Below are 23,028 nucleotides of genomic sequence, written 5' to 3'. Positions count from 1 at the left end.
GAGATGCACGTTAGATTCATTTAAGACATGTTTACTTCTCTACATCTACATTATTGGTGAAAGATATATCGCAACAAAAAAAAAAAGGGGCATTTGAAGTGGGTGTGTAGACTTTTAGTGCCTGGTTTATTGGTGGGTGGACAGTCCCGTTTGAACAATGACTGTTAAATGAAGCAATTTAGGTCATTTTATAGTTGAACATTTCCCTTCCAAAATGTTTTTATTGGCTCTGTGTATCTTGATATTTTCTTGAACTTCTTTAGAGTAGAGCCAAAGTTTATTTTCTAAGTTCAGACTTGGAAAGAAAGTGGGCGCAGACCAGACGGGGGCCATGTTATCCCCTCAGTCTTCCCCCTCCTAGTGGGCAGTTCTGTGTCTCAGTTTTCACTCTTCATTATAAAGGAGGAGTTTGCAGCATTCGGGCTCTTTATACCTCAACTGGTGGCGAGTGTGGGTGATTCTGGATTTGTTGACTGGCCTCACATCCTAACCGGACTCAAAGAAGAGAAACTGAGAAAAAAAAGCTGGCAACATGGCGGTGACAGGATGCACGCAATGCATTAAATATATGTTATTCTTTTTTAATTTTATTTTCTGGGTAAGTTTTTTTTTAACCTTTTCATCTTTTGTGTTCCAACAAATAGCATTTTTGTCGAGCGAGCGGCGTAACATTTGTGTGCTTTTGTGAACTTTGGTTACTTTACTTTGCTAATTGTGCAAAGGGAGCTGCATCAATTGAGGAGGCAAAGTGCAGCAAATGTCGCTGTAATTTTCTGCATGGTCAAGCAGCAGTGTGGGGTGGCTGGAAGAAGAAGGAGAGGGGAGGATTTCACGCTGGGTGGGCTTGGGTCTAAACATTTACTCCTCTTTTTATACATCTCACGTTAACCATGTGAGCAAAATAACGGGTTACAGGGAACAACTTCAAAATTCTCAATTGATGATTTCCAGCCCTTTCTCAGAATAAACAGAAAGACATGAACAGAGCTATTAGGGGGGGGTTAGGGTTCTATAATTCTCTAATTTGCCACCATCACATCATACTTCCTGAAAACATGTTCACGTTCTTTATTCTTGTTTCATAAATACCCGGAATTGACCAGTTGTGAATTTCCACTTGCTTTTTCTCGCTACTTGTCTTTTTTTAGATGAACAGCATATCCTGGACATGCCACACGCACACACACTCGAGTATTTCCTCTGTTGGCTTGTCATTGTGAAAAAAAAAAGCCATTTTTCATGTTGAGGATTTGGCTTCCTGTCTTGGAGAACAATGCAATGCCGTGAGGGTTCTAAATGTGTGGATGACTTTGTATAAACTTTGGATGAACTACAAATTTGTACTTTTTGTACAATCACAGCATGTGTGACATTGTAGTACATCTCAGCCTGTGGTCCGCATTCCTTCTGCGTAGCGTAGGAGAGAAACAGAGAGGAGATAATGTTGAAGAGTTCATTTTTTGGGAGGCCACGGTAGGTCACTGCCGTGTCAGGAAGTCCTCTCATCACTTTCCATAAAGCCCAGCGGACAGTTCACAGCCTCCCAGTAGACCTGCACACACGTGAGCGCTGATAGAAGTTGAATTTCTAAGAGGGATGTTGTAACACATGACTTTAACAAAATTTGGAATTCTTCGTGATGGACCGAGAATAACGATGACATCATACTGATAGTATCCCTCCTTTCATTGCAGCTGGCTGGAGGAGTGATCTTAGGAGTTGCCCTGTGGCTCCGTCATGACAGTCAAACAGGCAGCCTCCTCATGCTTCAGTTTGAAGGCCAACAGGCACCGGGCACCTTCTATATCAGTGAGTCAAGTGGGAAATAAACATTTTAAAGCTTTGCTCATGGTAACTGATGCAAATTAGAATGTTTTTTGGGGTTAAAGACTTACTTGTATGTTAGTCACCAGCACAGGGAGACAGCTTGAGCTTTGTGGTTGCTTGTTCTCATTTAAGAAACTTTGTCAACATTGTTGGTTGCGGGGGTTGTTCGACTTTGTATAAATAAGTCGTCCTTACAAATAATTTGTTGTCAGTAGAGTGCAGACATCTACCAGGGTTGAACACTAAGCAATGAAAAAAAGTTTGAGTAAGTACGCCCCCCCCAGTTTCCAGGGCAGATAATTTACTTTTGGGTATTTTCGGATTTGTTTGGGATGTTTCTTTTCAACATTTCCACCCATCCTCTGTAAGGACAATATAATGAATATTTATTCTCACTTTCTTACAAATTATTTGGGTTTGTCAAAAAAATGTTTTGTGTACCCACTCCTTTACCCATCCCCTCCAACCCCTCCACGAAAATGATCCTAGCTCCGCCCATGGTCAAATGGGAGATGACAAATCCCCTTTCAACTCTGTATTTACTTGCCTCAGGTTTAAATATGGACTTCGCCACCATTTTTACAGCTGTTGCCAACAGCGCCCAATTTGTTAGCGTGAGCAAACTGGCAATTTAACACCCACTGTGTGATTTATGACACTGTGGCGTTCTGCAACAATAAAAACTACAACCACAATAATAATAATCACAACAGTAATCGTTACTGAAGTGAGTAAAAGCAGATGTTTTGGAGCTGGATCCAAATGCGAGTATCAACTAAAGGCATCCATCTCCAAAGTGAATCTTAAATATTTAATAATAGGAAAGGAAATATTGGTTGCTGGGGAATGTTTAATGGAGCCTCGCCTTATTAAATCACACCATAGTTTATTCTCTAAATGTATTCAACCCTTGAAGTCGCAGACATCTCGTCTCTTGAATGACTTTTTTTACGAGACAGGAAGGTCATTTTCTAGAAGATACAAATCTTGGGGCTCAAATACAAACATCTCTTTGACCTCTAAGAAAAGACCAGGAAACAGGACCTGCGTAAATCCGCAGCGTGACATTTTCAACCAGCTGTCTGTCTGACACTCCGAAGGTGTGCATTCAATCTTCCACCTCCAAGTCCTAAAAAAAAAAAAAAGAAAAAAGAAAAAAACAGCATGCTCCATTGAGAGAGGCCAGATGTTGTCAACAGATGTTGCGAGCACGGTGCAAAAATAAAGCCATCACGCGTGTTGATTTGTTTCCTTAACGGAATTCCACAATCGGGAATGTGCTCCTCAGGTTAACTCACGGCATCCGTCATTTTCCTTCAGTGCCTTCAGCTGGCCCCCAAACATGCGAAACATGATACAATTTCAACATTTCCATCATGTTGCCTTTTTGTGGCGTGAACCCATTCATTTCAATTTGGCCCGCTCTCCGTTCTCCCATACTTCCCTCCTCACTAAGTATAAGGAAGCTTCACAAATGCAGGCTTTTTATAGAGGAAAGGCCCACTAGTGATTTTGGAGAGGCCCACCCAAGCAAGATCAAGGGACTGTTTCTGTTTTGGCCCGCCCTTAAACATACGCCCCGACATAATTCAAATATCCTTGGACATCTGCACATTAACCTTCAAATTAGAGTTTAGCATGGATGTTTTTAGCACGCTGGCACATCAACCTGGTGTTTATGTAAGGCTCAAAATACATATTGTCCAAACTTTGGGGCATTGCTTGAGCGCAGTTGCTGCTGGCACGCCGCTTGCAGCTTCTTCTCAGAACCGAGAATGGGAAAGACAATAAAAATCCAATTTTAAGACGCAGTTCTTAATGCTCTCGAGATTATGTTGTAACTTCTGAATCTTAAAGGGGAACTCAAGGCAACATTTTTATTTGCCATAAAGCGTCCCCCACTAGTCTAAAATACAGAATTTTGATTAATATAGCGTTTGTGGAATAAGAATGAAACAAAATGCCACCAAACCAAAGCAAAAAATGAATCTTGATTTGAATTTTCCACCCTTTATTAAAAAACAGGGCGTTTTTCAAATTGACAGCCAAAATGTTGCTGATTGTTTTTCAAATGTTTTTTTTATTATTATTATTCAACACAAAGATAATCAGTCTGCTTCTATGGAGGACTAGAGAAATCTGGGGATATTTACTGCTAAAATGCTGAAATAAACAAAAACGGTTTGAACGTAAACAAGGTCTCGAGTTGAATAATTGGATTAGTTGTCGATTAATCACCTCGACTACACACCCAAAAATGTCAATTTCATCATTTCTATCCAGCGCTAATTACTGGATTTGGCTACTATATTGGTCATGGCAAATATTGTCTACCTTTATTTTCATCATAATCATAATATTAAGTACCATTAGAGATTATTGCGCTTAGTATTTTCATTCTTACGTGTATTTGTCATGAACGCTTATCTTCACTATGACTCCTTTCAAAGATTATATTCTTTATCATGGATCAACAAGCACTCCCTAAGACTGGGACCAATGACAAAAGACAGCAAGGACTTGACTTCGCCATGTTTTTTTGTTGTTGTAAATAGTGGCTGAGAGAAGACGAAAAGAGACATCCAAGTGGGGGCTTTTAGTGGCTATTCACCTCCCCCCTCCCCCCATAGAGATTACACAGTGAGACAAGAAATAAATGAACTTCCCCGGTGCCATCTCAATGGCCTTCAAATCTCAAAGGGTGTTGTCATAGTAATGGAAGGCAGTGGAAATAATGGCTGCTTTTCCCACATTGCTGGGTTACCGAGCCTGGTAACTGGGCTCGCTGGAACAAAAAAAAACCTCAGGGTCCTGAAAGAGGAGGAGGAGGGATGGAGATATATGGAAGGTTTGTGCGTGTGCTGTTTGTGAGGTCTGCAGAGAGTCGGAATCTGTCAGACTCTTTTTCGACCACTGTCAGGCTGCGTAAGTGTGGATGTTGTTTTTCAAATCCGACTGCTCCCACAGCGTCTGCCTGAAAAGATTTCATTCTGCAGGTGCCGAGAGGCCTTGGAATTGCTGTGAAACTAGATTATTCCTTAAAAATCATCAACATTATTTTTCACTTACAAATAAGAGTAATAAGATTAGATGTAACACTAACAAAAATTTGAAATTCAAAATTTACTGTATACAATAAAAAAAACACAAAACTGAGCAATTAAATTCTTACTGGGCTAGTGTCTGTCTGTTTATACAAAGAATGTACAAATTATTATTATTCAAAGTCCACCTTTCCCGGAGCTAAATAATGAATCCAGAAAAAATTGGCTGTATATTTTATTATATTATATTTTTTATATATTTTATTATTTTTTTATATTTTTTATTTTTACTCATTGCTTACTACTGCAGGACCGCCTGTACAATACCGCCATTCAAATCAGTGGATGTCACAATCAGTCAAAGATGTCAAGGAAGATATCGATGTTAAGTTTGAGAATGTTTAGATGTGTTGATCTTCGCGGCGCTCATGTCTCTTGCGTGGGATGGATAATGCTGTGTGGGGGTGAGAGGTCAGAGAGGTTTATTGTGTGAGTGTGTCTGGGAGCCACTTCCTGGCCTGAGGCTCCGCCTCTTCTCCCCACACGGGATCTGGGAGCTGTTTATCTCCAGGATGTCAATAATGTCATGTCACCCTACAGGGAGCCAGAAACATCCAGGAAGTCCATTACCAAACAGTATATGGATCAATGAACAAGGAACATACAAGCTCTATGTTGTCTTTGTCGCCCCCTGGTGGTGGTAGTGAGCGTTCTCTATTGGGTCATATTTCATGTTTTTGGTTTTTTTTTTTGCCAGGTGTCTACATTCTGATAGCTGTTGGCGCTGTGATGATGCTGGTGGGCTTCCTCGGCTGTTATGGTGCCATTCAAGAATCTCAATGCCTTTTGGGAACGGTGAGAATATATTGACTTAAAATACATAATACATTGAAAATTCATAAATATTGTTGGACTGAAATTCTATTTTTTTTCTGCAGTTCTTTTTCTTTTTGGTCATCCTCTTTGCTTGTGAAGTGGCTGCAGCCATCTGGGGTTTCATGAACAAGGATACAGTGAGGACACATTTGCAACATTTGCTCATCATATCAACGATTTTGATTGACAGTAACAACAAGCCTGTCTGCAGATCTCCAAAGAATTGATCAATTTCTACGACTCGGCGTACATCAAGGCTGTGGACGTCTCAGGCTCTCCCAGTAAAGACGCTGCCATCAAAGTGCTGGATGTTTTTCACACCACAGTAGGTCAAAGGTTTAATTTTAGGGTTTGTAGACTCAGTTTTTTTCTAGCCATATTAGTTGTACAAGAATAAGAAATGATTTCATCACCTTGGAGAGCTATTAATTGAACAATACGATCAACATTTGTACCAAATTAAATTATGCGTGTGTATCTAATGTTTTGGCAAGTTAGGCTACATTTAGATAATCAAGTTTTGATTTGCCTTCGCTCCAGCTCGACTGTTGTGGTAAAGGAGAAGACACAGCGCTCTTCAAACAAGTCGTCGGCACTTTATGTCCCAGAAAGTCACCAGAAGATTTTCTCAAGTCTCAGGTAGTAAAACACTCCTAATTTGGTATTTTCCTTTTTTTTTTTTGTTCTCCTTATTCCAGCCTGTATTTTCTGTACAACTGTGGTAAAATGTTTGTGTTTCCAAATAGAGCTGTCACGACAAGCTGATCGAGCTCTTTTCCGAGAAGCTTTATCTGATCGGTCTGGCCGCTCTGGTGGTAGCCGTTATCATGGTGAGCCGGTTGCCCCACCTACATGCGCATGCCAACGCAAGAACCATGTGAGTCAAGTGGGATTTTTCTTTATCTCCCTTTTTAGATCTTTGAGATGATCTTCACCATGGTGCTTTGCTGCGGGATCCATAACGCTCCAGCGTACTGAGCCCACACACGGATGAGCACCGTGACGCTTTCATGGACTTACATTGGTTTTCATGCAGTAGCTCCTCTTTCTTATTTCTAGAACACAGCATGGTGGATATTTCTGCTTTTATTTTGTTTTATACTAAATACAATTAGGGTATATGTCTATTTATTATATAGCATATCCATAACTTAACTCTCTACAGTGTACAAACAGTATGCTGTGGAATAGTTTGCTGACTTTCTGTTTTTTTATGGATGTATAAAATGTACATATGCACGTCTTATGTTGATCTCAGGAGCGGCCATGTTTGATTGTGACGTCTCTCTGTTACATGATCGGACCAGCAGGGGTTCAACAGTCACCTGCAACCTTATTATTTTATCGCACCGCAATGTTTTCAGTCAATTTTGTTTAATAAACCATCTTCGTGCTGTATCTGTGCAGATTTTTTTGTCTTCTGCAGCGTGGTGGATTAGTGGTTAGAACATCTGCCTCAGAGCGCTAACATCTCCCTGATTTGAATAAAAGGAGGAAAGTGAGGCAGATGTGTTCAGATCTTCACCACATGTTGCCTCCTTAAATCCATTAAAAAATGCAGAAATCCACAATTAACATCTAATGCAGATTTGTCGAGAGAACACTGTGAGAATAAAAATATGCTTGGTTTTAGTACATTATAACAATATATTTGATTTAAAAACTGCACTTATTGAGGTGTAACGTATCAATATAAAAAACAGTGGCTATTGTAATGCCTTACATCACCACGAGGAGGCAGGTTGTAAAACATCGCGCAGTACACTCCCACAACATCAAAACCTAACTGACTTGTATTTCCGGCACAGACACACCCAGTGCACTTTCCTTGTCATGGAAACTTGCTGGTGACGTCACAAGGTCGAACCCAGCAGGTTTGGTCAATAATGGAACCGCTTGCGAGCGATTAAGATTGCTTGTGAAATTGAATAGGAATGTATCGTTACAAGCTTAGATACCTAGTAACTGTTTTAAATTATGATGCGGAAAAATAATGACTATTTTAAGGATGATAAAGGTTACCAGGCCTTCTTCCGGGTACCTTTAATGAGAGCAATGGCGTGTGAAGCTCCTGTGGCACGAAGCAGCAATTGTGTGCAACCAACCGCAAAGTGTGCGAGAGCAAGTCAAACAATGACTTAACTTTTAAGACTTTTTATACCTGATAAAATAGTGTTTACATGTTTACCTATCATTTGATCTATATTAGGCAGCGACAACGCACGATTAACTTTACACTCACCATTCTGGGATGTAGTCACTTGCATTTTATACCTATTGTATTATGATTATGAACCATTATACTGTGTATATGCTACTGTAATTACCATATTGGCCAGCAGGGGGCGCCGCTGTAGCCACTCCAAAAGCTATAATGTACAGTGCATTAATTTGAGTTATTCTTGGCTGTTGATAATTAATTGATGTTTTCAAGGACTTGGATTTTAAACTAATACCAGATGATGATACAATACAACATATTTTGTATGTATTTGACAAGAGCTTAATAGAATTCTAAATGAGAAAATAAAACAAAAAGTTTAATTCTACATAAAACAGATTTGTTTGCCATGTCTGTCATTCAGAAATTTTTGGAAAAATCCCCAGATCTAGATGTTGTGATGGGATATTTGCCAATATTATACGATACTCTTGTAAAATACTACTGCATTAGTTGGATCATTCCATTTGATCCAAAACAATATTTGATTATTTGACGGCACTGTGGATCATAATAGTGTGCTTCAAGAGAATTATCTGGCAGAGGGATAAGCGAGGATTACTACCATCTTATTATTTTCAAACGGAGAGCAGTTGCCTGGCGACCGGCGCAGACATCTGCTTGTTACTGTCGTGTGCCAAGTAAAATTCTCCCACATTAACCTGAGTTCCCCTCCTTCAAAAACAGCTTTGTACTGATAGATAATTTTACCCGTGACGCCTCTGGCAAATTATCTGAAACTCGTTGCCAGTGTTCATTCTTAAGAAACTATGACTTTTATTTTGTGGTATTTTGCTGGAAATTTTTGAATTATACCGAAACAGTATGTTTTTTAGTGTATTTACATAAAAGCATGGTACTATGACACACTTGTGATTAGCTTGTGACACTAGCTTGTGATTATCAGCTATATAAATAAACTTATCAGAGTAGTAGCTCGCCCAGTCTAGCTGGATATGGTCGGGGCCGAGAATCTCATGTGTGGGCATGGTTATGTAACAGATGGGTGAAAGTGCACAACGGCTCACTTAAAGGCGCATTTTCAGAAATTGACGGATGACCAAAGATTAACATTATTTATTTTACACTGGATGGCTGTGGAGACATTTTCATGCAAAAGCCAACATGTCTCCTCTCAATATATCATATCGTCACCTTACTAAAGTCATGACCTGAGTTTGTTTTGTTTTTTCTCCCATTTTTTCACATTCCAGTATTCCGTCCCTAATCGATAGACAGACCGACAGATTGATCTCAAAGCGGTAGTGACTGTTGCGGGCCGTTTCCCCTCAGGTATGAGCCAGCTTGCAAAACAAGCTTAGCACTCTCACTTGCCAATCACGCTCTCATATCAACCCCAAACACACCCTGACCAACTAACAGTGACGAGATCACGCTTGCTAAATTCCTGTCACACACATCATCTGAATGGGACAGAGAATAGATGATGTGATGTCTTGAATCATTCCTTCACAAAAGTAACACCCTTCACAATAATTTCAGTACATGAAAGACTAAAAATAAAATGCGGGGATTTGGCAGAAGCGAGTCTGAACCACCCCCGACTTCTCGTGAAGACTTCCCACGTCTTGTAGGAAAGCGTCATACTTATTTGGATCTCACTTCTCTTTCCTGTCACCGTGCACTCCCCTGCGGCCTTTCGCTAACACACCCTGCTGCGCTGTCACCGGCCTCTCATTGACTCATCTTTTGTTTGGGGCCTGTCTTGTATTGACACGCAGTTAGAATTTAAATTTTTTTCAGGGCGGTGACAGTTCACACAGACGTAACAATTAAGACTTGGGGACGAAATTGTAACACATCTGCTCACCCGCTTGGAAGGAAGGAAGGTATATCACATCTACAAACAGCTGAGCCTCAGTGGCAATGGTAGGTCAGCATTTATTCATTAGCGTTAGAAATGTAAAGCTAGCTATATATTTTAGAATTGCTAATTTCACTGCTTAATTCATTCCAGAAAAGTATTTTCTATTCCATTTTTTAATCATGTTTTTAAACATACAGTACTTCTCTAATTATATTTAATTATAACTCATTTATTGTACCCCGCTAGGCCTTTTTATCTTTTACTATTTTCTTTATTGACATTTGTCGTCTGTCCTTAAGCCAAAACTTGAGTGTTTTATGACTTGTACTTAAGACATAAGAATGTTAACGAAACTTAAAATATTGCCTGACAGTTGGCAGTGTTTATTTTCCTTCACTGATGGGTTGGGTGGAATCGCATCCTTCCACATGTTATCAAATTTTAACAACCACTTGCCATGTTTGGTGGACAATTAATTGTAGAAGTGAAATCAAGAACATGTTTTTGTCAAAGGGTAATATCCCAAGCAAGCACAAAATGACAATAAAGTTTGTCTAAGTCTAAAGTCTAAGTCTAAACATGCAGGCATATGCAAACTTGCTCTTTGCTTGCTGTTAGAATACTGACTCATAGTAACACACTCGAGATAAATGTTGGGTGTGGAGTCACCTAACGACTGCGCCACACCTTGTACCCATTTGTGGCTATTCACACATAAACTCAAATCCCAATTTAAAACCTACAAAATATATGAAGGTGAACTGCTGTGGTTTTGTCATGTACGTGCAGTATTTTGTACATGACGGACAGTAGTGGGAATCAAAATACATTTTGTATTTTGTCTTCAAACCACAAATATAAATACATTTACATATAATATTTTATAATAACATGTAAACTTTAAAATATTTTTAAAAACAAAGCATCCTGGTGTTTATTCAAACTTTGTGGACAAAAAATACAATATGACTCATTTGATGAGCCAGTTTGGCAGGAAAGACTGTCTGCTTCCTCGTGCACATACACTCGCGATTAATGTGTTATCAAACTCATCAAACTAAACTAAGATAAGCTAAGCCATACTAAACTAAAATTAAACTATAATCAAACTCCAACAACACATGGTTATTATGTAAATATTAGATGTTGTTGAGGCAGGGTATACCTAAAAAAATAAAATCAACAAAATCATTGAAAATGACCCTGAAAAGTAATAATTTAGCATGATGATATCACAGAATGGATGCGATTTCTTAATGGGATCATTGAGTCTTTAAGCAATGTAGATCCACAGAGTTGCACACAATGACTAATCCAGACGGATGTCTGTGTTGTGTCTGGGGGGGGGGGGGGGGGGGGGGGGGCATTTTTGTTCAGCTCCTTTTGGAAACAGGCAAGTCACAGAAAGCAAAATAAAAACATGGAAAATAAAAAAGAATACACTTTCTTTTTAATTACTGTATTCATTACTAAGCTAGTATTTTATTGTTTTGTAGTATCTTTGAACATCTTTTGGTACAAATACTTCCTTACTGTATTTAAATCACAATGTTGTAGAAAAAAGTCACAATTAGATTAGAAAAGTGTTCAGCACTAATGTACAGTATGACTTAACTAAGTTATTAAACTAATCCAGTGTTTTTTTTATTATTTACAAATTTACTGAATTGTACATTTGTACCTAAGTCATTGACAATATGAATAAATACTGATGCACAACTAAATGTTTTATAATTGAATCTTCAAAGTATGCCCCTTTTGCCTAGATAGCAGCTTTGCACATCTTAGTGTTTTCTCAGTCGGCTTTATGATGTAGATGATGTTTTATGACCTGTACATTATTAAGATTTATCTCGTATTGTGTTTGAGACCATTCGAATTTGAGGGTGTCTCCAACGTTTCGACTGGTCATACAGTTGGGAGGTTGAATCCAGGCTGTGGACTTAATACTTCAAAGTATATGGTGTTTTACTTTGAAGGACGTGAATTGAATCCATGCTTCTACTTGAACCTGAAAAGCCAAAAGTATTGTTTTGACTCAAACGTCTGTACTTCTCTGTAAGTATGTTGTTACGCAAGAAGCGTTTCGCTCACCTGTGTGCGTCAGGCGCGATCCAGTGTGCTATGGCTCCGCCCCCTCCTGATGCACCTCTGCTGAGTGGGGGAGCCTCAGCGCGCCTCCACTCCCTCATTCCGCGAGCACCGCGCCTGGACGCGCTACTTTTCCCAAAATGAGCTCCGTGGCCTCTGAGAATGTCTTTCTGTCCGCTCTGCAGCCCAACACTTCGGTCACCACCTACGGCCTCCCGACCGACATCCATCTCGGGTGCGGCACCTCGAACTCGGACGAGATGGCGAGGGCTCGCCGGGTCCAACAGCAGGTTCAGATGAGGTTGGCCGAAAAGTCGACACTTCCGCGTCACAATGGCTCCGCTGTCACCTCCGCCATGTCAGGTAAGACAACAACTAGTCCGCCATTGTTGTATTTAATTAAATCCGCAGCGCGAGACGTCCGATTAATAAAAGTAAAGTTATTCAAATCAATAAAATAAATTTAAAAAACACGCATAAATTTAGAATGACCGAAATGCACTTGAGACACCCATTTATTGCAATCCTATATTGTGATATTGAGAAAAATAAACAAAAATTGTATGTGTGATAGTAGGGACTTAAAAACATCCCATATCTGCAATTTGAAATCTTTCTTAGCACAAGCCCCACCCCCTTAGTGTTTTCTTCAAATTGATAAGACAGCCTGTACATAAGAAATAAAGTTACATACATGTAGAAAACAAATTGACATTCTCACAGGAAGCTTAAGAGCCTTCAATATAAGTAAAATTAGTGATAATTTATACTACTCAATAAAAAGATCATTAAATTAAAATTAAGTTGGTCTCAAGAAAACATTTGCTTTCCATAATTAGCCAACAATTCAAAATGTCACCAATAGCAGTGTGAAGTTAGCAGGAAACTTCATCAACTAAAATCGGAATGTGTCCGTTCAGGTTGCCTGCAGGTTATTGCCACACACCAGCCAGAATTTCTTTGCGAGCTGAGCATTTCAAAGGGTTAATGTATAACAGGCTGCAACAAGCATGGCTTTCATCAACGTTCCTGCGATAGCAGAGTGAGATGAACTTGCGCCTCTGGGCTGCCCCTCCGAGTTCCTGCTCTTAGTCACATGTTAAGAGGTGACAGTGGTACGGAAAAACCGACACCTCTAAGGTCATGCTATCGTGAGTTATTCGTGAGCTTGGCGTTATCAAGAAGCTCATGTATGCCCACGTCACGGTGAGGTGCTTACATAAACTTGGAGTCTCCAAAGGGGAAGTGAAGGGTCATGAGTGAACTTCCTTAAGCTGTGTATCGTTTGTTCACTTGATTCTTTTAATAAAGCTCACGTGACCCTTTCAAAATGATTTCTTCAAAATGAAGCTTCATCAGCCCACAGGCACGTTCTGTAAGTTCTGTCTTTATGTACACTCCAAGTATCCTCCTAAACGTCTGGAATGCAGCATTTTAGTGTCGATATTTCTTTGGATTAACTTTGAAGCACGCTTGAGGTAAAACATGACCGCTCGGCGAGGAGGATCACTTCAAGTTGCGAGTTGTTGCGTCACGCCATAGACCCTCTTTTGCAACTGGTACAAGACTCAGCACAAGACACGCCCATTACTGAGAAAATAGGAGCCAGTGTTTAAAATAAGAATTTAGAAGGAAAGTCAGTCCTCCTGTGTTTCCTGTACAGTACACGCTTCCTGTAAATATCAACGTCCGAGGGAGGCACTGGCAACAGTCATTGATGACTTTAGACGGGAGGGGGGAAAAAGTTCAGCGATTTTTTTAAATGGTGACGGGGCGCGTTTTTATGTGCGATGTCTCAGGTGTGCTTGGGCGTTGACACTTGACGCGGGGGGGGGTGTTAGGGACGCATCAGTCATCATTCTTCTCTGTACAAACCGGTTTGTGTGTGTTCACGTCTTATCAAGCGTGAAGCGGCGACTCATGTCACTTTTGCTCTCAGGTTGATGAGACAGACTTTCATGTTTGGACTGGACTAACAGACGTTAACTTAAGTCCAACTGCTTGGTTGTGACTATCCCACCTATCTTTGACTAAATAGAATTGCACTTTGCTGTTCTCTTGTGACCCATTTTTTGGCCCACTATTTGAAAAGATACCTGCTTTGAGTTGTGGAACAGACTGCTGAGAAAAATGAGCAGGATGTGCTTTGGTTGTGAACTATAAATAAAGAGCAAGTTTTTGCCCCGTATTTAAATCCTCAGGGATGCGGGTTAAGTCCCCTTATTATCAGGATTTGGTTAGTCCTTGTTTTGATGACTGAATTACTGTATATCAAAATGCGCAGTGTTACGAACGTGTTGTATTATAGTAAACACCAGCACAAGCCACAAAAATATCCTTTTAAGACCGTTGATTTAAAATAAGGATTTTTGACATGGCTCTTGTTTGCTGAAAAGGGCTGAAAATCCCAATTTACTGATTTATTCTTGCACCAAAACACTTTATCTTAAATCTGATATTGCTTATTTTAATACAAAAAAACACATAAAAGGACCTTGAAAAATAAAAAATAATAACATATTAAATCACAGTCATAATACGTATTGAAAGGTGGGGGAGGGTCGCATTTGTCTCTCTCAAACTTGTTCAGTCTCACTGCTGAGTGTTTATTACACAAACAGAAATGCAGAAAATGCATGAGTCATTTTTTTTCCAACCTCCTTTGACCTCTGAGTGGCACTCAAAGGCTGAGCCAGCTTTTATGAAGCGCTTTGCTTAATAAAGTGAAAATTCGTATGAAGAGAAACAGTGATGGGAAGTTAAATGTGTGGGAGGGAGAGCCTTCCTTGGACAAAACCTCCGATCATCTTTGTTGTTTTTCTGCCTTGACCTGTTTTTTGAAATCACTCCCGTCCTGTTCCTCACTAAAACATTGAACAAAATAACTTATACCATCCTTATTTCAAGTAACAAATGTATTTCAAATAGCCACGTGAAATGTCTTGCTCTACGTCCACATTTTTCTCAAGCCATGTGAAAAGTCGAGCTGAAAGATTTAAGAGGCATTTGAGGTGGTGCGCTTGTTTAACTGACACGGCCGGTAGTAACTATTTGTTTTCCTCCAGACTACGGTGGGTCTTCCACTATGAAATACCAGACGTACAATCCAAGCTCCAAGGCGTCCTACGTCTTCTCAGGCTCCAGGACAATGGTGAGTATTTCACCCTAAACTCCAACTTTGAGCGTGTATTCACAAAGTGTGAGCGGTCCCTCTACTGGCATGTGTGGTATTTCACAAACAGCTGTCAAAAGATCCATTCAGGGATTTCAAATCCACCTTCTAGATTCCAATTTTGCGCTTTTTTTACCCCCACAGGAGGTCCCTGGATTAGTTTGTCTAGATTAAATACTGACATGAAATTTTAGACCTCTGTAGAATATGTGAGGAAATCAATACCTTGCGATTGACTCATGCATTGGGTATTGGGAAACCGACGTTGATTCCTCTAAATTAAGTGACGCATACACGCGCTCCCACACAAACAGAACACGGATCGCAATAAGTAACACTCCCTCGACGTTGAAGTCTAACACTCGCTCCCTCCTTCATCTCCAGACGCCACAGATATCGCAAAGGTCCGGTTACAGCTCTCTCTCGGCCGGCCCGGACATGGCCCAGATCCACAAGATCAGCGTCGGCGGCGGACGACTCGGCGGAGGTCATTACCGTGAAGATGCCCACATGGGTACTTACCAGGGGAACCAGTACCAAGCCCGCCTGGAACCTGATATGGTCGCCTTGCACACCATGAGGCAGCAGACGATGCCGGCAAACGCTTGGAAGGTGGACGGCAGCGACGGAGCCAGCTTGGCCTCCGACCGTGACGCCGGCTTCAACCGCCATTTCGTGCAAGGCAATGGCTACATGGGCCAGGTGAGGCAAGGAGGAGGATGCATGACGCTCCCGGCGGGGTCCATGCGCCGATCCCTCAGCGGCACTATCCCGTGTGGCCCGGAGATTGACATGGGGATGGTCCAGCAAACTTCCTACAAAGGCCCGGCTTACCGCACCATCAACAGGATTAACCACCGAAACCGGATGAGCATGGGCTCCATGTCGGGGACCCTGCAGCGCCAGATGTCAAGCGCGTCCAGCATGTTCGGAGGGGACAAAGTGGACTCGGGCTTCATCGGGCCAGGAATTTCCTCCGGTTCCCAGGGAAATTTAGGCATGCAGCGGCGTCAAAGCACTATGTCTCGGGCCATGTCGGTCAAAAGCATGCAGAGTGTGGGCCGAGGTTACGACGTCTTCAACGGGCAGATGGGCATCGGAAGCTTGGGGAATCTCAACGGGTAAGACGCTTGTCATTGTTTATCTCGTCTCTAAAAGTTTCATTTGCATTCTTGTGAGGATTTGTTGAGTACTACAACCAAACATTTAAACTCGCGAGCATATCTTAAGATAAATGATAGCAAACTGTACACTTTTGGCAGATCCAAGATATGGTCCGGTCTCAGATTTCCGAAGCTGTGATAACCTTGAGCAACTATTTTGCTGTTTTATTGTATCACAGTATTGCAATTACAGTCCTCAAATGTATTTATTTTGAAATGTTTCAATCAGTGCAAAAATGTGATTAATTTTCAAATGGGTGATAGAGGGCAGCGACAACATGAAGACGTGATGGTGTCCCTTCTTTTCAAATTTGAGTGTTTTATGGTGCTGTGAGTTCACAGTAAGTGCCATGGATTGTGACCTGGCTTCATAGCTGTACGACTGGTTTTGGGCGTGGTGGCTCAATTTCAGGCCTCGCGTTTCACACATCCCACACGGTGCGGTTAGCCAAGTGGATTTGCAGACTTCTGTGAGATTTAGTGGCAATTCATCACACTGGAAGAAAATGAAGATGTTGCGCTTTAAAAAAAAAAGTAATATTTTGTGCAACAACAGCTACTGTCTTGGATGTAAGTTCTCGTGTTTCTCAAACAGGATTGAAACTTTGGATATGGCCAGAGCTGTCCAGTACCTGAGAGAACCGGACCCCGATTTGCAAGTCCTGGGTGCAGCTTATATTCAACACGAGTGTTACAATGACAGCGACGCCAAAAATGAGGTACGACAAACAGATGAGCTTTGTGGTTTGGAATTCCTCAGGCTAACATATTATTGAGGAACTCAAACCACAAAAATTATTTTTGCCGTCAACACGTTGGAGGTGACGCTCTACTTTTGGTCGGGCGGGTTCCATACGTGACTGTTTGTTGTCATTTTGGTCAACAAGGTGTCATCGATGAACGGACACTGTTGTCGCGACTCACTTTGGTCCAGCTACTTTCAGCTTCTTGTTTGGTGTTAGGAGCTGGCGTCTAAGAACCAGAGTGGTTTACGTTCAAAATAAATGCTGACGTTATTTCCTCCCCACAAAAAGTGCAGAAATGAAATGTGGTGGTTTTGACCATTAGAGTAAGTTGAGGCCAAAAATGAAGGAAGCTTCAGCTAGCTAAAAACCAGCTACAATTTTTTTCTTTCCAAGGTGCGTCAATCCAAGGGCATCAACGAGCTGGTTAAACTGTTCAACTCGGAGAATCAAGAAGTGCAGCGCTACGCCACCGGCGCCACGCGCAACCTCATCTACGAGAACATGGAGAACAAAGTGGCACTGATCGAGGAGGGCGGCATCCCCCAGCTGGTGGAGGCGCTCAAGGAGCCCGACGACGAGCTCCAAAAGAACATCACCGGTAAGAATGTGCAGTCACAGCGTGACGCGACATGCAGAGCTCAACTTGTTGTTCATCATCTCCTGCCAAATGTCACATGCAGCTTTCATTTCATTTTCTGGACTGCCATCATACCTGCCACACCCATTTCGGGCCTTTTGACTTTTTTCCCCTTTCGTCTGTTGCTCTTTTGTGTTGGCTCATTCATGAACTTAAAGTGAGATGATAGCGACCGCGCCTTTATTCTCAATAGGCCTTTATTCTTTCTCATAATATGGATTAAATGTTCCATTTTGAACAGCTACTAAAAAAAAAAAAGTTTGTATTAGCTTTTTAGCTAACACTTTAATTTATCAGAAATCATTTTAAATATTCAAATCATATTTATTTTGTCATGGCCTGAGATGAGCTCAACATAACTAACTTGTTCTTCTGCTCCTCCAGGCATCTTGTGGAACCTTTCATCCAAAGACACCCTGAAGGAGAAACTAGCCCGAGAGGCTCTTCCGGATTTGACCGATAAGATCCTCATCCCGCTGTCGGGCAGCGAGGGCTCGGAGGCCATCACGCAGTCGGCCTCTGAGGCGGAAATCTTCTACAATACCACCGGGTGTCTCAGGTGCGCCTTAGCTCATATTTGTCTTGGTTTCTTAAGGCCTCTGTGAAGTGCAAACGTGTCAGTATGGAGTCACAAAATGATGTGACTCAACTTGTAATCACGGGGAAAGGTTGTGAGATTACCTATAAAAAGAAACAAGTCATGTTTTGAATAGTTGCTATCACTTTCACACATTCCTAAAATGTAACATCTCTAATTACGGTATTTCTTCAATGAGCAGTTTTTTATCTTATTACACAGAATTTAGTTTGAGCTTTTTTTTGTAACTTGCATTCAACAAATATTTATTATACGAAGAAAACAAATGAATAAAAAGTCAACTAAAATGAAGCAGACTTGTTATAAATACTAAACAATCTAAAAAAATAAAGAAATAAAATAAAACTAAATATAACAAATCCAAAATTTCTATAATCCTGTCTGAGACATTTATCATTTAAATACAGACTACACATATTTTTTTTTATTTGTGCACTTTTAGTAGATTAATTTTCTCCTTCATTTTTCATCAAATGACAACCTAATGTCTTTGAATTTGTGACTTTGCAATGTTCCAACTTTTACTCTGGAAAATGTGATGGATCAGTTCAACTGTGCAAATAGTTCAAATTATTTTGGTATTGCCAGTCGTTCCAAATGACTTCTCGCATGAGCTTTATATGGCTTTAAAAATACTGAGTAAGAGCGAGAAAACTGACCAAAATCATAAAATTTAAATTGAAAAAATATTTTTCATTTTAAAAAAAAAAAAAAAAAAAAAAAAAAGGAAAATGCTTTGAAAACACATAAACTAAGTTTATCTTTCGGCACTAAAACTAACTATAACCAAAGTAAAAATGTTGTTTTTGTCTTTCTCAATTAATATACGAGCTTTCACAATTAATTTTGAATGTATTTATTTTGGTCTTGCTGCACATCAGTAGCTACAGAAGAAGAAAAGTAGTAGTACTAGCTGATTTTAAGGCAGAGGGAAATAGAAGCCACCTCTAATGGTCTGTCACACATTTGGCAGGAATCTGAGCTCAGTGAATGAAAAGACCCGCCAGCAGATGAGACAAACCCACGGGCTGGTCGATTCTTTGGTGAGATACATCAAGGGCTCGCTGGAGGAGAACAAGGCCGAGGACAAGGTGAGCACACCTGAGCGCCGAGCTAAGAACTACCTCGGCCCTTTGTGGTGTCTGTGTGTTGACGTTTGTGTGTGTGTGTGTCCTTCAGGGGGTGGAAAATGCAGTGTGTGTCTTGAGGAACCTCTCCTACCAGCTGTACAGCGAGATGCCGCCGTCGGCTCTAATTCACCTGGAGGGGCCGAGCCGAGCCGAGGACTCCGGCAAAGGCGAAGCCATCGGCTGCTTCACGCCTCAGAGCAAGAAGGCCAACAAAGTACGCACACGTGACGCTTCCCTTTCTTTTGTATGAATTTCATGAGGTGCTTCAAAACCGCAGGCGCCAACCGTGAAAATGTTTGCACATGCTAGCCCCGCGCACCAAGCTGTCTGAATGACAAAAGGCACTGATGGCACCGTGCCTTTGGAACCAAACTAGACGCACACACACACACACACACACACGGACACACAATGTAAATAACACAATTCATCTACCAATCAAATCACTAATAAATATTTGTATTACTAATACTTTTTTTTTGTCTTGTACTCAGCCCAGATCCTAACACTCTTTTGGCCCTTCCCTCCCCCACAGAGCAAGAACCAGGACCTGTCCACGTTCTCCGAGGTGGTCCGCGTTCCAAAGGGGATGGAGTGGCTGTGGCATCCGCAGATCTTAACCTTGTACAACCGCGTGCTGCAGCAGTGCGAGATCAACTCAACCACGCGAGAGGCGGCGGCGGGAGCGTTGCAGAACCTCACGGCAGGAGACAAGCGGGTCAGCGCCGGGCGACGGAGACCTCGGACTTCATCCAAATGACGCAACGCTGACTAATTGAAGTGAATTGTCTGACTTTGCTTCAGTGGGCGGGAGTCCTGAGCCGCCTGGCCTTGGAACAGGAGCGCATGTTGCCCATTCTACTGGACCTGTTGCGCACCAACAACGACCTGGAGCTGCGTTCCATCACGGGTTTCTTACGAAATTTGTCCCGCCACGCCAAGGATAAGAATCACATGGGTGAGTCAGTCTCTCTCTAAAGTGACCCACTGGAGATACTTTCTAGAATACCCGTACTATGTGTAAAATTGTAATACAAAGAGTAAATTGTAGCCAAAATGATAATCATAATTATTAGTGACAATTTCAATAAGCTATGTTAACAGATTTCAGTGGTAAAATAAACTTCTGAAACTGAAATAATGAATAATAAGTAAACAAAATGACCCATGAACACACGTTCTAACAGATTTTGATTGTTGCTGTTTTGTTTTTCAAGCCACAAAAGTAGTGAACAATCTAGTGACCAAGCTGCCCGCCGACGGCTACCAGAAGGAGCCATCCAGCGATGTGGTGGTCAACATCTGCGGGATTCTTAACAACTTGGTGACCTCCAGCTCGGTCGCCGCCAGAGACGTGTGCTTCTTTGACGGCTTGCCCAAACTGGTCGCCATCAAGAACACCAATGACTCCAGGTGAGGCGACAGCGCCGACATTCCATTTGTGGCGTACAAGAATGTTGAATAGACAAGTATTGGTGCCACATGTGGTTTGTTATTTTTGGTGTTGTTGCAGTTATGGAAAAATGAAAGCAGCCAAAGCAGCCGCCACAGTGCTCAGCAACATGTTCCAGTACAAGAAGCTGCACAAAGACTACAAAAACGTATGGAAACTCTTAATAGATTTATCTAATTTTTCAAAGAGTTTTTTAAATTAGTTGTTATATATAGTATATGTAAATACAAGACATGTTTTGTTTTTAGAAACATTGCGGGCACTAATGCTAGTAGTCAATGTAAAATCCCATTGACAGGCTCATAGAAAATTAGCATGGAGGTGATAAGTGACAGAACATCGTTATTCTTCTACTCTTTTTATCTTAATGTAAGTGAGAACACTGCCCCTCAGAGGCCAAGGTGAACATAACAGCTGGAATTCATATTCATCAGTTGTTTATTATTGCTATTTGAATGTATTATTGTTCTTTATTTTGTAGTTATTATTACAAAGTAAATATAAAGGTGAGATTTTGGAGTTAAAGTTTCTTATATATAAATGTGTTTATTATTTGAGATTTTAATACTCAAATTTATATATTTCCATAATCATCCAAACCCATATTTTCACTTACATATAATATAGCATGTTCTCATGGTCAAAACACTTTCGGAAAACCCCCGTCAGTTGACTTTTGGAATGTGTGCTTATGCGTCCCAGGGAAAAAATGACAGGTAAATTATTCTGTGGAATTCTTCCCTTTTATTTTGAAGGCAGTCGTTCAAAAATCACATATCTTCAGTCACACCCAAGCCCTCATGCGCGTCTCAGCCAAAACTCGAGGTTAACCGCCTGCAGCTTCTGACTTGCCCCATCCAAGGGCGCGGCATTTAGCTTATGTGCTAATGAACAAGTCTTGACGACACGAAAATGCTTTCACTCAAATAAAATATGTGCTGTCTTGTTGTAGAAAAAAGGGAGTTTTGTGATCTATTTGGTATTCCTGTATGTTCTTCATCCATGTGCGTAGTGTCGTCAACTAGATTTATGTTGTACTACCTAAGAAGAATGCCCTGTCCGTTTGTCTATGCACAACTATTTTCAATAACTATCCGTTTCTATGCACAACTATTTTCAATAACTATCTTGCCTTCTTTGTTCAACATTACAGAAAGGCTTTATGAGACCAGACTTTGTAAACACGCTTGCTTAAAATGGAAGGTAACGTGAAGTAGAAGTCGACTTCTAGATCATCAGTCCTGCACGCCACGGGTCATCGGACGGCGAAGCACTACATCGGCCTTGTCTACTATTCCGACATAATCCAGGCTCTGTTTTTATCTGGCATAATGTTTGTGATATAAACATTCAATTAACGTTAGAGAGAAAGGAGTGGAATATGCTGGAATATTTACTGCTAAGCAAATGTGAGCTCTAAATTCTAATGTGGGGATGTGTGTTTTGTACAAGCACACGTAAAAAACAGTGTGAAGTTATGATTGACGATGACATTGTGGTACTTATACGGCTTATTTGTATATATTGCTTAAAGTTCTACTTAAAAATCATGTTTTATACACTGTAACCAAGGACTTTCTCATGTTGTGACTTTTGTCACTCTTTATTTTTTTAATAGTGTATGAACTAAGTGAGAATGCTTTGGAAGTGAATGTACTCCAGAGTTATCAATAATAATAACAACAATGTTATCATTGTCTATGCTTTTTGCTTCACAAAGTTTGGGATATTGGTGTGCACCTCAGAAGATGAACATTTAGTCTCAAATGCTATGCTACAAATGTAAGTTATGTTATATTGTCTAGCTTATGCAGTTTTTAAAAAAGGTTACAGTGGTATTGTAAGTGCATGCATGTGTGTGATTGAGAAACCATGCTTTGACAAAAGAATGCAGTCCTAACAAGTTTTCAAATGTGTTTAGTCACTGCTTTTTATTTTTGTAAATGATCCATTACATTTGACACCTGTCAAGATATGGAGTCTATAAATTTTCAGTTGTAAAATGACCTGACACCTAGTTAAGTTGTTTCAACTCTGGGGACTGGCTTCTCTTGTATTAAAAATAAAAGTTATTTGCTCTGTGTGAAGCTGTACCATCTGATTTAATAAAGAAACAGATCTGCTGAATGAGGTGCATGTGTATTTGAGGCTGCAGCGGGCCAACGTGTCGACCACTCCCTCTTTACATATTTTCTCTTGCTCAGACAGGAATGATTCCAGCCCTTCCCTGCTGCACCCTTCT

The 23,028-nt window shown here is 40.8% G+C and overlaps 2 protein-coding genes across 3 annotated transcripts; both read left to right on the top strand.

Moving 5' to 3' along the window:
• The first annotated feature begins 415 nt into the window (after positions 1–415).
• On the top strand, positions 416–7,145 carry LOC119124085 (CD81 antigen-like). The gene is made up of 8 exons (XM_037253750.1): positions 416–598; positions 1,695–1,809; positions 5,629–5,726; positions 5,810–5,884; positions 5,959–6,072; positions 6,288–6,386; positions 6,494–6,577; positions 6,663–7,145. The coding sequence occupies exons 1-8, from the start codon at positions 533–535 to the stop codon at positions 6,723–6,725; spliced, it is 714 nt and encodes a 237-aa protein (XP_037109645.1). The 5' UTR covers positions 416–532; the 3' UTR covers positions 6,726–7,145.
• A 2,492-nt stretch (positions 7,146–9,637) lies between these two features.
• On the top strand, positions 9,638–22,913 carry pkp3a (plakophilin 3a). Of its 2 annotated transcripts, XM_037253549.1 has the most exons (14): positions 9,638–9,858; positions 12,073–12,250; positions 14,953–15,038; positions 15,444–16,180; positions 16,818–16,941; positions 17,362–17,566; positions 17,990–18,164; positions 19,177–19,294; positions 19,383–19,547; positions 19,869–20,051; positions 20,138–20,291; positions 20,551–20,746; positions 20,847–20,934; positions 21,940–22,913. In XM_037253549.1, the coding sequence occupies exons 1-14, from the start codon at positions 9,856–9,858 to the stop codon at positions 21,979–21,981; spliced, it is 2,454 nt and encodes an 817-aa protein (XP_037109444.1). In that variant the 5' UTR covers positions 9,638–9,855; the 3' UTR covers positions 21,982–22,913. The 2 variants fall into 2 exon arrangements, with proteins under 2 accessions (XP_037109444.1, XP_037109443.1); XM_037253548.1 differs by lacking the exon at positions 9,638–9,858 and having other exon boundaries at positions 11,973–12,250.
• Positions 22,914–23,028: the final 115 nt, after the last annotated feature.

Source organism: Syngnathus acus, chromosome 6 (assembly GCF_901709675.1).
Source record: "Syngnathus acus chromosome 6, fSynAcu1.2, whole genome shotgun sequence".
Taxonomy (NCBI): Eukaryota; Metazoa; Chordata; class Actinopteri; order Syngnathiformes; family Syngnathidae; genus Syngnathus; species Syngnathus acus.
Note: the sequence above shows the minus strand (reverse complement) of the source record. Positions and strands in the feature narration are given on the sequence as shown.

Coding starts and splice junctions, on each gene's coding strand:
- pkp3a (XM_037253548.1), top strand. CDS start 12,028: ATGAGCTCCGTGGCCTCTGAGAATGTCTTTCTGTCCGCTCTGCAGCCC. Junction 12,251..14,952: donor TGTCACCTCCGCCATGTCAG/GTAAGACAACAA, acceptor GTTTTCCTCCAG/ACTACGGTGGGTCTTCCACT. Junction 17,567..17,989: donor GCTCCAAAAGAACATCACCG/GTAAGAATGTGC, acceptor CTGCTCCTCCAG/GCATCTTGTGGAACCTTTCA.
- LOC119124085 (XM_037253750.1), top strand. CDS start 533: ATGGCGGTGACAGGATGCACGCAATGCATTAAATATATGTTATTCTTT. Junction 5,727..5,809: donor CTCAATGCCTTTTGGGAACG/GTGAGAATATAT, acceptor TTTTTTCTGCAG/TTCTTTTTCTTTTTGGTCAT. Junction 6,073..6,287: donor TGGATGTTTTTCACACCACA/GTAGGTCAAAGG, acceptor CCTTCGCTCCAG/CTCGACTGTTGTGGTAAAGG.